Consider the following 14194-nt stretch of genomic DNA (forward strand, 5'->3'; position numbering starts at 1 on the left):
CGCACAAAATCGCGTGCAATGGAGAAGATGGACAAGGAGGGCCGACCCCAAGTAAATGGGAATAACGGTCGAGGAATATATAACTTTTTCATACTATACTGAACTGTCGCCCTATACATGAGAATAAACAGCGCCCTCTTGACAATGATCATATATTACTGGTTACCTATTATACTTACTTTACTCTTTGGGTCAGGGTCAGGCTTTACGTTGAAAATTTGCTAGTAATAGTAGTGCATACACGTGCGTACCGGATCGCGACCTTGGTCCGGTCAACTTATCTCTTTTCTACGGACCACCGTCCACTGGACCAAACAGGACTCGGACCTTACCAAGGTCGTGGTCCGGATATATGGAATATCGGTCGAAAATCTCCTTCTCGCTCTAACTAATAACTGCGTCCTTAACGCACGTACGGCATTTTCGTGTGGGGCGTCATTGATATGTTGCCTTGGTTCTGTATTTGTATACGGTAGAAGAAATGGGGTTGGCCATGGCCGGTCGAAATAATTAGCAGATGGCGCCAGCATAGCTTGCCCTGTCAATCCCTAGAATTGTGTCAAATTTTTGTTTTTTGAATGCCCTGGATGCCAGCCCTTTAAGCCAAATCTCATAGAAAAATAGGCAAGATATGATGGCGCCACCTCTGCAAACCTTTGACAGTTGCCAACCCCATTAAAAAGTCAAATTATAATCGAAATTCGAAGAAACATGATTAATTAATTATAGTTTGTCAAAGGACTGTCTCATTTAAAAAATAGACAGAGTCATACTATCTTTGTCTTACACTAGTACTAGCACCCAAAAGGAAAGGATGAATAGTTTTTTAGGGTTCCGTACCCAAAGGGTAAAAACGGGACCCTATTACTAAGACTCCGCTGTCCGTCTGTCCGTCCGTCTGTCTGTCACCAGGCTGTATCTCATGAACCGTAATAGCTAGACAGTTGAAATTTTCACAGATGATGTATTTCTGTTGCCACTATAACAACAAATACTAAAAACAGAATAATATAAATATTTAAATGGGACTCCCATACAACAAACGTGATTTTTTTGCTGTTTTTTTTCCGTAATGGTACGGAACCCTTCGTGCGCGAGTCCGACTCGCACTTGGCAGGTTTTTTTTGTTCTTATGTACTGCCAATTTGGTTTGACCAACTATATATTGCGCATTTTCTAGATTACTGATTATGTATCAATAACAAAACGTAACGTCAAAAGTGGACGTGTCCACGGATTTAGATTTAAATAAACCGGATGGAGTACACGGGCCAAAAAGTGTGTCCACATGAGAAGTCAAAGTGGGCGGTTGCATCTCTTTCTAATTAGGGTGACCATAAGTCATATGTATGTGGGATATTAGGATAAGTTGGAATGTATAGTTTGGCCAAGATCTTTTTTCATTCATGCATAGGAAGTCAGAGAGAATGGATATAGTTTTTTTCTCCTCTGTAAAACGCTTCACAAAACCTTACTTAATTTAGTCGTTATAAAAGCTGTTACTGATGACAGACAGACTGACAGACGGACAGCGGAGTCTTAGTGATAGGGTCCCGTTTTTACCCTTTGGGTACGGAACCCTAAAAATGGTCACGTTTTTTTCATTTGTAGTCTGCCTCTTTCGCACTCATGGTATGTTCATATACGTAATGGCTTCTCTTTTGCACACTTCAGCTATTCTTTAAGCGTCATCGTAGTTAATTGCACCATTTTTTTTTATTTGCCGCCTTTGTGTACTGACGGAAATGTGTGTTCAACCTATATAGAATATTATGTATAAATGTGTCTGTAATATTTAAGGGTTTTGGATTTAAATTTTGGCAATTATATAGCTCTCATTACGTGCACAAATAAATCATTTATCTATCTATCTATCAACCAAATAATTAAACATGCCGAAATAAAGATATACTTATTTAGGTAAACTTATTTTTACATTAAGTAAGTACGTAGGTAATAAGAACTCTGTAAGGCCGATTCACATCGTGCCGACATCATAGTCACCCTAATGAGTTTGACAATGTTTTCTTGTATTTTTATCGTAAACTTTAATAGTTGAGGCTTACCTGTGAAAAGATATACCACAATCAACAAAACTTTCACTTCTGCAACCTTTCACACAACATCTTTTACCCATTTTATACTTTATTTCGCAAATAAATCTTGAGCGCCGCCATTCATGTATTTTGAAATTTTCTTTATCAAGTTGGGGATACCAATTAATATTCAAAGTTACTACAATGTCTACCATATTAAAATTAATGTATATTTTGTTGTGCACATGCTTGTTTAAATCAGTTAATAATATTGACATTATAACTATTTACAAATTACGTAAAAGATATCAGAACCGCACTCTGAATATAGCACTTAAATAATATAAGAAGGTATTTAATTTTAGTAGTTATTGATATAAATACTACCAAAATGGTATTTTTTTAACATTGGCAACATGTGCGAGTGGGACACCGCGACCCACTTTTGCTATCTCATGTGGACCGTTTTCTCTAGTCTGGTACGAACACCTTTCTGGCTCGGTGATAAGGTTCAATTTAGTATGGCAAAAAAAGTGACAGTTCGCTCCTGTTTAGGGTATAACTTCATGGACGTGTCATTTCCATGTGTCATTGTCAATGTCAATGTCAAAATTGAAAAGACCAACGTTTGTTTGTTTTGTTTTCGTTTTGCTCAGTTAAATTTAATTCATAACTTTATTATTGTATTCCTTTAGATATTTAGATGCTGTTACTGATTTTCAATATAAAACTAGTTACAAAGAATATAAGCGAATAGAGATGACTGCATTCGAAAATTTATCTCCTTCACAGGTAATTTAACCCTTTATTTTTGCATTTTTAAATTTATTTTAAATTAAGTAATGATTTAATTGTAAGAACTAAGCATTTATTGTTTTACATTATTTATCAGAGTACATAGCGTACGTTATTAGTAAATGGATTACAATTTAGTTGTACAAGTCAGCAGCGGACAATTCTTTTCAGCAGTAGCAGACAATTCAGACAAAACAGCATAACAATTCTTTTTAAGTTACAATAGTTGGCTCTATTGGACTATTTAGTATTTTATTTGAATTAGTACAATGCCGTTTTTTTAGATTGGAGACTAATTATGTTCAATTTAACATAATTATGTAGTTAAAAGTATTAATATTTATAATACTGGTATGGTAGAGGGTAGATTTAGTTTTCTGCCAACAAACTATTCTGCAGTTTGGCAGATAAGTGTTTTCATTACTCTGTAAATTTTATGGATTAAATAAATAAATTAAATAAGAAAGTGTTTCTACCATGAATCTCATATGAGCTCTTTGGATCCTAATATGCGAAAAAGTGTCCCTAAATGTTATTTCCACTCTGTTACGATTTTTCATAGACTTTGTAATGTAACGGTACGGTAACGTAATGGAAAGAATGAAAAATGTAAGGAAATTTTGGGACATTGTTTTCTCCTATTAGGATCGAAAGTTCTTGTGATTCTGATTAGTATAAAACAAGTGCGAATCGGACTCACCCACTGAGGGTTCCGTACTTAATAGTATTTGTTGTTATAGCGGCAACAGAAATACATCTACTCTGAAAATTTCAACTGTTTAGCTATCACGGTTGATGAGATACAGCCTGGTGACAGACAGATAGATCGACAGCGGACTCTTAGTAATAGGGTCCCGCTTTTACCCTTTGGGTACAGAACCCTAAAAAAACAGAATAAAATAAATATTTATGTGGGGCTCCCATACAATAAACGTGATGTTTTTTGCCGTTTTTTGCGTAATGGTAGGGAACCCTTCGTGCGCGAGTCCAACTCGCACTTGGCCGGTTTTCTAAACTTTATGATAAATTATCACTGACAATCTTCAATTAATTTTTACAGTGTTTTTATGCTACACATAATAATTATGTTTACAGAAAGTTCGAGCATCACTCCACCGCAATGTCAGAGGGATTTGCACGGAGGCCTTACATCAACTCGGCATGGATATGACGAAGCCCGCCATGGAGATAGTTGCAGAGCTAGTATACAAGAAACTGAAAATATATGGGACAGATTTGGAAGCCTTTGCTAAGTAGATATATTTTAATGATATTTAGATTTTTAGGGTTCCGTACCCAAAGGGTAAAAACGGAACCCTATTACTAAGACTCCGCTGTCCGTCTGTCTGTCTGTCACCAGGCTGTATCTTATGAACCGTGATAGCTAGACGGTTACAGTATCAATGTTCAGTATGACATATGTTCAGTATGTTTGTACAGTATGTTCAATTTGTACTGGTTAATGGTTAATTGCATTAACGTTTCGGCCAACACTGTCTGAAGTGCTTAAAATGGAAGGAGGTTGGAAATGTTTCATGTCTGGTCTCATATCTATCCCAATGGTTTGGACTTTAATTTAAATGTCAAGGTCACTAATTTAGGAACAATTTTTGATATGAAATATTATACATATCGTCACCCTAGTTCACAATCGTACTAATAACGCTACATACTAGTGCATATACCTATTGCATATATCGTGGAGTAAACAACTACTCGAGTAGCGACCATGGAGGGAAGAGCGTCCTCAAAATAGACCCCAGACCTTAGATGCCTTGGGACGACGACATCAAGAAGACTGCAGGGAAACAGTGGCTCCAAGTCGCACAGAAGCGTGTCGAATGGCGCAAAATGAAGGAGGCCTACACCCAAAGGGTAGGAAAAGGCTAAAGAGAAGAGAGAGATACCTATTGACAACACAAGCCTTATTGACCTTACTATGGGATTAGGTTGATTTGTATGAGATTCTCCTATAATATTTATTTTATGAGATGAGAGATGTACTTAGTACTTACCAATATTAAAATTTCAGACATGCCAAACGGAATACAGTTAATTCTGAGGATGTGAAGCTTCTGGTTAGAAGAAATCCTTCACTGGTATGTATTTCTTAAACCTGATTTTTTCGCTTGTTTTTTTTTTAAATCTTTACATCTGTCTGGATTTAAATAAAAACCGGTGAACTGTACAACTGTACAGTGCGACATAAAATAGTAGAAAATAAATGAGGGCGCCACTGTCTTCGTAACTGTCACATTTTTGACGTAATATGCTTACAAGGAAACAATTGTGTATGGAAATTGTTTCAAACATCAAACATTTATTCAGCAAATAGGCCACAGGGGCACTTTTACATGTCAATTTTTACAAACAATAAAATTAACCCAAAATTACAAAAAGAAAAAAAAAACAATTACATAAATATAAATGTCAAATTACACAAAAAAAGCTAATAAAAAATATACAAACAACAGAAGTACTAAAATTGTTTAGAGATGTAAAAGTCTTAATTCCATTATTATTTTATTTCTAGTCTTTCATATGGCACTGTACATCAGTACATCACGTCTCACTTGACCATGGTTCATCTGTAGCAACCAGAGAAAAGTACCGTCAACTGGGGTGAAAAGGGATGGCTGGGGTGAATAGGGACAAAACTTAAAAGGTCATTTACCTAATTCTTAAAAAAATACCTACACAAATTGTATCATACAAATCCTACGATTATTTTCAATCGAATAATACACACACTACACACACCACATCACACACACATAACTATACACATACTAGTAACAAAATTAGAACCGTCATATTGAAAGGCACTTCAAAGAAAACATCTACGTTCGAACGTTCAAAATTTAAAATTTTGAAATATAAGTGCTTCATTTGCAATGATAGAATCAAACCGAACTCTGATCTATAACTGTCACAACCGCGTATATATCTTTCAACGACGCTTGTAATTTCAACTGTATTGCAATGGACTAAAGATCAATTTTGCAAATTAGCGTTTGAGTGATAAATGAGCGTGTGAAAGGTTTTAACCGCATTTATGTAACTGACGTTCAGATATATTTTATTTATGGCTTTCATTCCGTCAGGTGGATTGGTAACGAGTTATTTTAACGCCAATTTTAATGTAAATGCCATCTGAATGGTTGAACATGGCTAATGAATACGATTGTGTGATTTATGCATACATTTTGTATGACAGGATATTTCTAACATTATGTTTGAAAGAGTTTTACTGTTGACGTGTATGGTTGACATGCTTGTGCTTTGACGAATGTATTTTAGGTTTTGTTTGTTTTTAGAATTTAATTATTCCCTGGTGAATCCGCGTTCTGTTTTAATAAAGTTAAAACATTTTTTATTCAATTATGTCTAGCAACAAGCACTTTCATCATTTTAAGATAATTTAATTCGGTATTAATAATTATAATAATCATTCGAAACGGTTTAGTCAACTATAATGAATTTGACCAATCACGCGGCGCCGCGGTCCAGTGGAAAAGACACCAACGCGCGACTATTTCATGAGTAATCCCTATTCAATATTCATACATTATGCACGCGTTGATGTCTTTTGTACTACTGAGATACTTACCTAATTTTCTTTAATTATTTAGGTTTTATATTAGAATAAGTATTATTTTAGATGACTCGTTGAAAAAGTATTGTATACAATAGTGATATAATCAAGCTTTTCAATCTCGTACCTTCATTAGGCCACTCAGCAAGCTTCGAGGCCTAAACACGGTACTCGACTGAAAATCTTTCTATTATATCACGATTGTATAAAATAAGTACTATTAAAGCTGACTATATTCAAGAAATGACATTTGTTACAGAAAACACATCTAAACAAAATACAACCATCAAATCCTCTACTCAAAGAAAAACGTCGAAAAACCATAGCCACCACCAAACTCACTACATCATCTAAGCCTAAAGAGACCAGACCTATAGAAGATAAAAATGATAAAACAGAGAACACAGATACAAATGAACTGAGAGAGAGTGAGATAAAAGATGTGGGTTCAAATTCGAAGGATGATTCGATCGAGAAAAGGATGGCAAGTGAAGTGGAACAGATGTCGGTGGATGATGTTGTTGATCTTACTTTTGATTGAAATACATATACTGTTCTTAAAAGTCGTTTACTTTTTTCAATAACTTTCGAAAGGGAAAAACTGTCTCGAAATTCCAAAAATATTTTAATGTTTTATAATTTGACACTTAAATTAAAATATAGAAATGTCGATTGTGGAACAAGATTTTTCATAAGTATATTTTGAAGTACATACATTGGTATCGATCATACAGAGATGTGTGTAAGTTATCGAAATAGGGAATATTACTGCAATGTTCTGCCACCAGTGCAGCAGTAGCCTGTTTAGTAAACCATAGAGTAATTTATACATACCAAAGTTTTCAGAGATAATAAAATATGACATTGGTGCACCAAGGCGGTTTGTTTGCAGAGAACCTACGGGAAACGCGAATACGAAATTTCGCTATATGCCTAAAGAGGCATATAGCGAAATTTATCGCTCGAATATGCAAGAGTGACAGAGATGTTAGATAACGAAATTTCGATTTTCTTGTTTTGTGATAGACCCTCAGATTGTGGTAGTGGCGCCCCCTGCGCAGAGTATCGCGTATTATTCCCTATTGGCGCTGTACTTTTGACGCTGTGCGAAATATGACATAAATATGTATATCGATCTAGACACCTACATAAGTATGTAGACTACTAAAATCATAACCCTTCCTTAATGGCGTGTCAAGCGGACCCTAGGCTCCCATGAGCTTGGTAAAATACCGGGATAACGCGAGGAAGAAGAACGGCCCGGCCACGACATCGCGCGGCGGCCATAGGTTGGAGCGAGACACATCGATCGGACCTTTCGTTCCCACCTATGGCCGCCGCTCGCCGCTGCCACCGCCGCGCGATGTCGTGTCCGGGCCGGAAGAATGGCGTTGCAGTAGACGAGCAAAATTGGCTGGCACAGATAATAAATCGGTACCTATAGGTATATATTATTGTATTGATATCTGAACCAATATGGAAGCAAAAGTACGTACACAAATATGCATTAAAATGAGAAGCAAGCGTGGTCCTCCTGTCCGCGGGCTCAAAAAACTCGTTATAACGAAACACAATTACTGGCGCACAAGGAAAACTGTGGAGTCTCGACGATTTATGCATTTTTAGAGGGTTCCGTACCCAAAGGGTAAAAACGGGACCCTAACAACAAATACTAAAAAGTACGGAACCCTCGGTGCGCGAGTCCGACTCGCACTTGTCCGGTTTTTTCACTATCTTAGTGATAAATACCAATAAGAGAGAGATTGCTAGATGAAGGAATAGGTGTTGAAACGCGTAAAGTACTTCGTGCAATATATTGCGGCCGCTGACCAATAGAGCTAATTGCACCAAACGCTAGCGTTTGCCAAGCAAGTCATTATAAAACTTTATCATGCGTACGGCTAAGGAGTGGAATTCCCTTCCCGCAAATGTATTCCCAGTCCACTATAGCTTGGATCTTTTTAAATCGAGAGTGAATAGACATCTTTTAGGTAAGCATGATCCATCCTAGACTGCATCGGCACTTAGCATCAGGTGAGATTGCGGTCAAATGCATGCCATTCTGTAATTAAAAAAAACATATGGCGACGTACGGCGCCACGAAAGTTACGAAATCAAAAGGTACTTAAAACAATTAATACCAAGAGCCACTCCATCGCTCCCATATTCTCAGTAGTTAATTACTTCTATAAACGACAGTTAGAGGATAATGAGATTTTTGCAATTCAACAGTCCACATTACAGGGTGCTGTTTGTTAACCCCCCCCCCCCCCTCCACTGACCGCAGGGGGGAGTTATTAGGCAGCTCTGTTAATGAATTCCCTGTTAACGTGTTTGGCTGTGGTTATTTGTACTATTTGTATTATTTTCGTGTGAAATAATACTGTCTTTCGCTTTGTTACGTTTAAAAAAATATTTTTTTTTATGAAATAGGAGGCAAACGAGCAGCCGGATCACCGCCGCCCATGGAAACCCGCAACACCAGAGGGGTTGTAAGTGCGTTGCCGGCCTTTAATCGGATCGGTCCGGAAATACCGCAGGCGACATGCGACAGTTCATTTCACAGTTTAGCTGTGCGAGGCAGGAAGTTTCGTTTTCATGTCCTCATGCTTTTCGTTCTCATGTCCTTGTGTGTGACCACATAACGTGACGGAGTGGAGTTTTTTGTACAAGGAATTTTATTTCTGTTTTCATACCTGTTCCTAACTTTCCAGAAAACTGCTATATCATGTTACGTAGCGCTACGACGAATTTGTTAAAGCCTAATTTCCTCGCTGGACCCTTTTATGCATATTCAAATCTTCTAGTTCTCTAAATCTGTAGGTACTTATGATGAAAGCCTTTCTAAAATTAATTCAAGTAACTATTACATTGACCACAGAAAAGAAGCCAAGCTACAACTTACAATTTTGTAAACTCACGTTGAATGACGTTTTTTTTCTGTAAAAAAGCCTCAAGGGCTCAAGGGGCTCTATACTACAATATTATATGTATAGTCTTTACCATGGAAAACACAAGAATATTATTTTCCCCTCACTAGCTCGGAAAGTTGTCGTTTATCCTTCAATACAAGCGGGGAAAAACGCGTTTTATCCACTAGTGGGAAAAGTAATTTGACCATGGATGGAGCGTGTTTAAGTAGCTTGACAGATAACAAAACGTATAACGCTCATGATAATGGTTCGTTCGATATTAGTTATCATTAAATAAATGGTTTGAGAATCTAATAAAAAATACCAAATTTAGCTTTATTTAATGATTTTAAGTCATAAACCTTAAAATTCCATAAGAAACGTTTGTTTTTTTATAATGATGTTAAATATAATTCTGAACGCACAAGTTGAGTCGATGCAATTTCAAAACGCATCGTTGACATTTCATACATCAGAAATGTCAACATTGTCAACAATTTTTTTACTTAAAACCTTTTCTCACCGACTCGCGTAAAAATACACAACTTCCAGAGTTTTCTGTTATAATATCGTAAAGAAATGAGTAATTCCAGTGATGAAGATGATCTAACGCCTGTGGATGTTGCACTTTCCTCGCGATAGTGAGGTGAAAAGTTTTGTGTTACACACGGGCGCAAATGTATTTTACTTCTCGTGTGTTGAAACACTCACTACGCTCAGGATTCTATTTTAGAACGACTCGCTTCGCTCGTGGTTTACCTATAGATTCCTTTCGCTTGCCCGTGTTTCAATTCTACACTCGCGGGTAAAATACAACTTTGCACCCTTGTATAGTTAACCCTTATATAACTATTAATTTATAGACACATTTTTAGGGTTCCGTACCCAAAGAGTAAAAACTGTCTGTCTGTCTGTCTGGACATCTGTCACCAGGCTGTATCTCATGAACCGTGATAGCTACAGTTGAAATTTTCACAGATGATGTATTTCTGTTGCCGCTGTAACAACAAATACTAAAAAACAGAATAAAATAAATATTTAAATGCATACAACAACGTGATTTTTTTGCCGTTTTTTTGCGTAATGGTACGGAACCCTTCGTGCGCGAGTCCGACTCACACTTGGCCGGTTTTTTCGAAAGAGCTCATCATTCTGAGTAAAAATGACACACCTACATCGGCATAGAACTTACTCAGTAAACAAAATCAGGTAAAATCTTCTTCGTAAATAGTAGTTTAGTATAACATTTAAGTCCAAGTAGTAATTAGCGGCTAGATAAGTGCATAAGGCTGGAAACCCACGCTCTCGATATGGTCCTTGCATTATTCATATACTGCATCTGCATACTACTGCATCAAACTTGCGGGAAAAACTAGTGTAAGTGCGCTAATGAATTGTGACATGGATGTTTAGTTTTTACTCAACTACGGTCAAAAGAAAGGGTTATGATTAACTATTTGTTATTAATTATTAATTTTCATTTGTTAAGCGAGCCATTAAAACATTTTCTCGGCCTAGACCTTAAACAAACATTCACACTACACGCCTTACCGTCGCCATTGAACTACCCCCCTTCCCCCCCTCCCCCCCCTATCTGAAGACCGTTCATCAATTAGTACCGTAATGGCCGCTCGCTGAATATGCAACTGTACAATTGCTCAAAGACTGACACATGTAAGAAATTGTCTTGCTTTGTTACTGTTTTCTACTTAGGTTTCACAGGCATATCTAAAATATGAAGTAACTTATCTAATAACGAGGGATTGGAGTATTCAAAGTCATTTAAAAGACAAACTGTTCCATTTTTTTGTTAAGTATGATGCGGGGCAGTGTTGGCCGAACGTTAACTGCAATTAACCATTAACCAGTACAAAAAGTAACCGTAACGGACGGTTACAGTTTACGGTTAATTGCATTAACGTTTCGGCCAACACTGATGCGGGGTGCCAACCGGTTAGGAATTTGCTAATATACACTACCCGTGACCCGTGACTCCATTTTATAATTATCGCAGATGAAACAAGGCGCCAAAATTATCTGACGGCCCTAGACGCCCTAGATAACTTTTCCACCTGTAAAGATGGAAATGATGGTTTGCATTCAAAAGTACCTAACTACCTACTTCAAATTCTTTGTTATATTTTTTTATTGTATAAAATCTATTGGAGATGGTATACCGAGACAAACCTTACTGGTTTAATGGTACTTTTGTAATTAAGTTGTATATATAATGTATATTATGTGTATTTGCCTGAATAAATATAAAAAAATACTTTTGACGCGTAGGGTCGAGGAGGGAACAGTGACTCGGAAAAAAACAGTCGGGTACAGTGGCTCACTCAACCTAATTCCAACATGAGAGAGGCTATTGCTTCCCTGCTAATACAACAGAAACATTCAGTAATCGAACAAATTAAAATGGACGAGCAATGGTTATTCTAATACGTAAGGGTGCTACAGTGTCACTGTATAGCGATAATTTGGGCGACTGAGCCACTAGCCACTGTTACCGCCTTGACCCTACTCTGATCCGCTACTTATGATGCTGACTGTACGAGCTGGGGTTCAAACAACGACCTCAGGGTTGGATATATCACTTGGATCACTTGGGTACCCCTATAGTTTTGCCGTTCTCTCGAGAACGTACAAAACGGATAACGTTTTAGAGAACGACACAACTATAGGTACCCCTCAGTTATTGGCTGCCATGGCTTTATCCTTTCTTCTTGAGGTATTAATAAACTCGAGATAACATTACTAACTTATCTAAATTAATTCCTCACATAATAAATAACAGTTGATTAAATCACGACCTCTGTGAAAAGTGGTCCCACACCCTGACAGCTACGACTGGAAGTAATTGATATTGTAATTAACTATTGATTTACACTTACGGCCATGGGTCAAACTTGGGACAAGTTGACACGCTACTTACTGCATAGTAATGCAATCACGGGTAGTAAAAGTAGCAAATTCCTAACCGTTTGAAAACCTGGAAAATGTACCTACGTAATACCTCCCCGAGTTGATCAATAGGGGATATTACTGCAATGTTCTGCCACCAGAGTACAGCACTAGCCTTTTTAGTAAACCATAGAGTAACATACATATTGTACCTTTAACAGGTTTGACAAGGTTTCAGAGATAAGTAGTAAAATATGACATTGATGCATCAAGGCGGTTTGTTTGCAGAGGACCTTTCGCGATCTGCCTCTTTATCACTCGAATATGCAAGAGTGATATGACATGATATGTTAGATAACGAAATTTCGATTTTCTTTTTTCTTGATAGACCTGATTGTGGTAGTGTCGCCACCTACGCAGAGTTTCGCGTAATATTCCCTATTGCGATAGTCAATGATAGTAAAATGTCATGTCTACATTATGATATATGTAGTTACTAGCGACCCGCCCCGGCTTCGCACGGGTAGTTCATCTAATTTACACAAAACCTTTACAAATTATACATATAAACCTTCCTCTTGAATCAATCTATCTTTTAAAAAAACCGCATCAAAATCCGTTGCGTAGTTTTAAAGATCTAAGCATACATAGGAACAGACGGACGGACAGACAGCGGAAAGCGACTTTGTTTTATACTATGTAGTGATTGACAATCGTAATTGAAGTAATTGGTGCAACTGATGAAATGTTTTTACTTTTTGTGGTTCCGTAACACAATTATAGTCCAAAAATTCCCAACTAGGGTTCAAAATTAACTATAATATCTTGGTTCAGGCGTGAGGCGTGACATTATTTGAATGACGCAGTGCTAAGGCAAAATATTTTTATAAATGGAAGAAATAACTAAGGCAACACCAAAAAAAGGTTGGTATTGTTACTTAATGACGGTTTGAATTTGTGAATTGTACTGTACTAGTTCGGCGGATTAACAGTATAGCGAAAATATCAATCCGTTTCTTACGAGAAAATAGCGTCTATCAATGGGGTTTAATCTAATATGGCAAATCAAGTAACCTGCGATCTGCGATTGGCGATAACTTCAATCAGCGGCCGTAGCACGGTCGCATTTTTATTACCTGTTACCATTCCTGTCACGTTCTAACAAGTATGTAAGTGCTAAAGTGACAGGCGATAAAAATGAAACCATGCTGCCACCGCAGGGCTGTGAACGGTCAGCCGCGTGAGATTAGTAGTAGTAATCACCTTATTGTACAAAAACATGTACTTACACATACAATTTATTGAAATTGAGGTAGGTATATATCTTCCAGCTAACCTGCGAGTCCCATCTGAGTGAAAACTCTAATTACTTAGTTTTGATTGTCAATCGCGGTTGATTGAACCATTACCGTCTGACTCCAATTAAGACGAGAAACTAGGGACCCGGAAAAAAAAAATCTCAACCGTTTTATTGTAGGAACATTAAGTTACAACTATCGGAATGCGTATTAGCAACAATGTATGTAATAACATAGCTTGTAACTTGTAAATATGTGGCACAATCAGGTCGGTAGCGAAATGGCGGGCGAGGCGAATGTTTTATGCATTATAAAGACAACAGGAAATTATCAATAAGGTAAATTATAATATAGTTCGTGACTTACACGCTCCTGTGGTGCCCGGTGGCTATTCTGTGCAATCGTTCTGCTTTACGCGTATTTTATGTTTGTATATTTTGAAAAAAAAATAGGATATCGGTTTTGCTCTAGTTTCGGCCGAAACCGAAACTTCCTTGAAACTTCTGACGGATTCTACCGAACATATAGTTTCGGCGAAATCAAACCTTCGGCTGAAACATGCTTTTTATGCCGAAATTGAAACCTAAACTTCGGTCGGACACAAAAGTTTTAGTAAATAAATCTTATTAATATTTATTACAAACATACCTGCAG

General features: G+C 37.2%; 1 protein-coding gene across 1 annotated transcript; it reads left to right on the forward strand.

Annotated features, from left to right (window-relative positions):
• The first annotated feature begins 2670 nt into the window (after positions 1-2670).
• On the forward strand, positions 2671-6989 carry LOC134745754 (centromere protein S-like). The gene is made up of 4 exons (XM_063679829.1): positions 2671-2828; positions 3927-4084; positions 4864-4930; positions 6686-6989. Exons 1-4 carry the CDS (start codon positions 2796-2798, stop codon positions 6965-6967), a joined length of 540 nt encoding a protein of 179 aa, XP_063535899.1. The 5' UTR covers positions 2671-2795; the 3' UTR covers positions 6968-6989.
• The last annotated feature ends 7205 nt before the right edge of the window (positions 6990-14194 follow it).

Source organism: Cydia strobilella, chromosome 12 (assembly GCF_947568885.1).
Source record: "Cydia strobilella chromosome 12, ilCydStro3.1, whole genome shotgun sequence".
Lineage (NCBI taxonomy): Eukaryota > Metazoa > Arthropoda > Insecta > Lepidoptera > Tortricidae > Cydia > Cydia strobilella.

Bases quoted from the DNA above. Each gene is read 5' to 3' on its own strand.
- LOC134745754 (XM_063679829.1), top strand. From the start codon at position 2,796: ATGACTGCATTCGAAAATTTATCTCCTTCACAG. The intron at 4,085-4,863 runs GTAGATATATTT...TTAAAATTTCAG, and splicing joins GATTTGGAAGCCTTTGCTAA to ACATGCCAAACGGAATACAG. The intron at 4,931-6,685 runs GTATGTATTTCT...CATTTGTTACAG, and splicing joins TTAGAAGAAATCCTTCACTG to AAAACACATCTAAACAAAAT.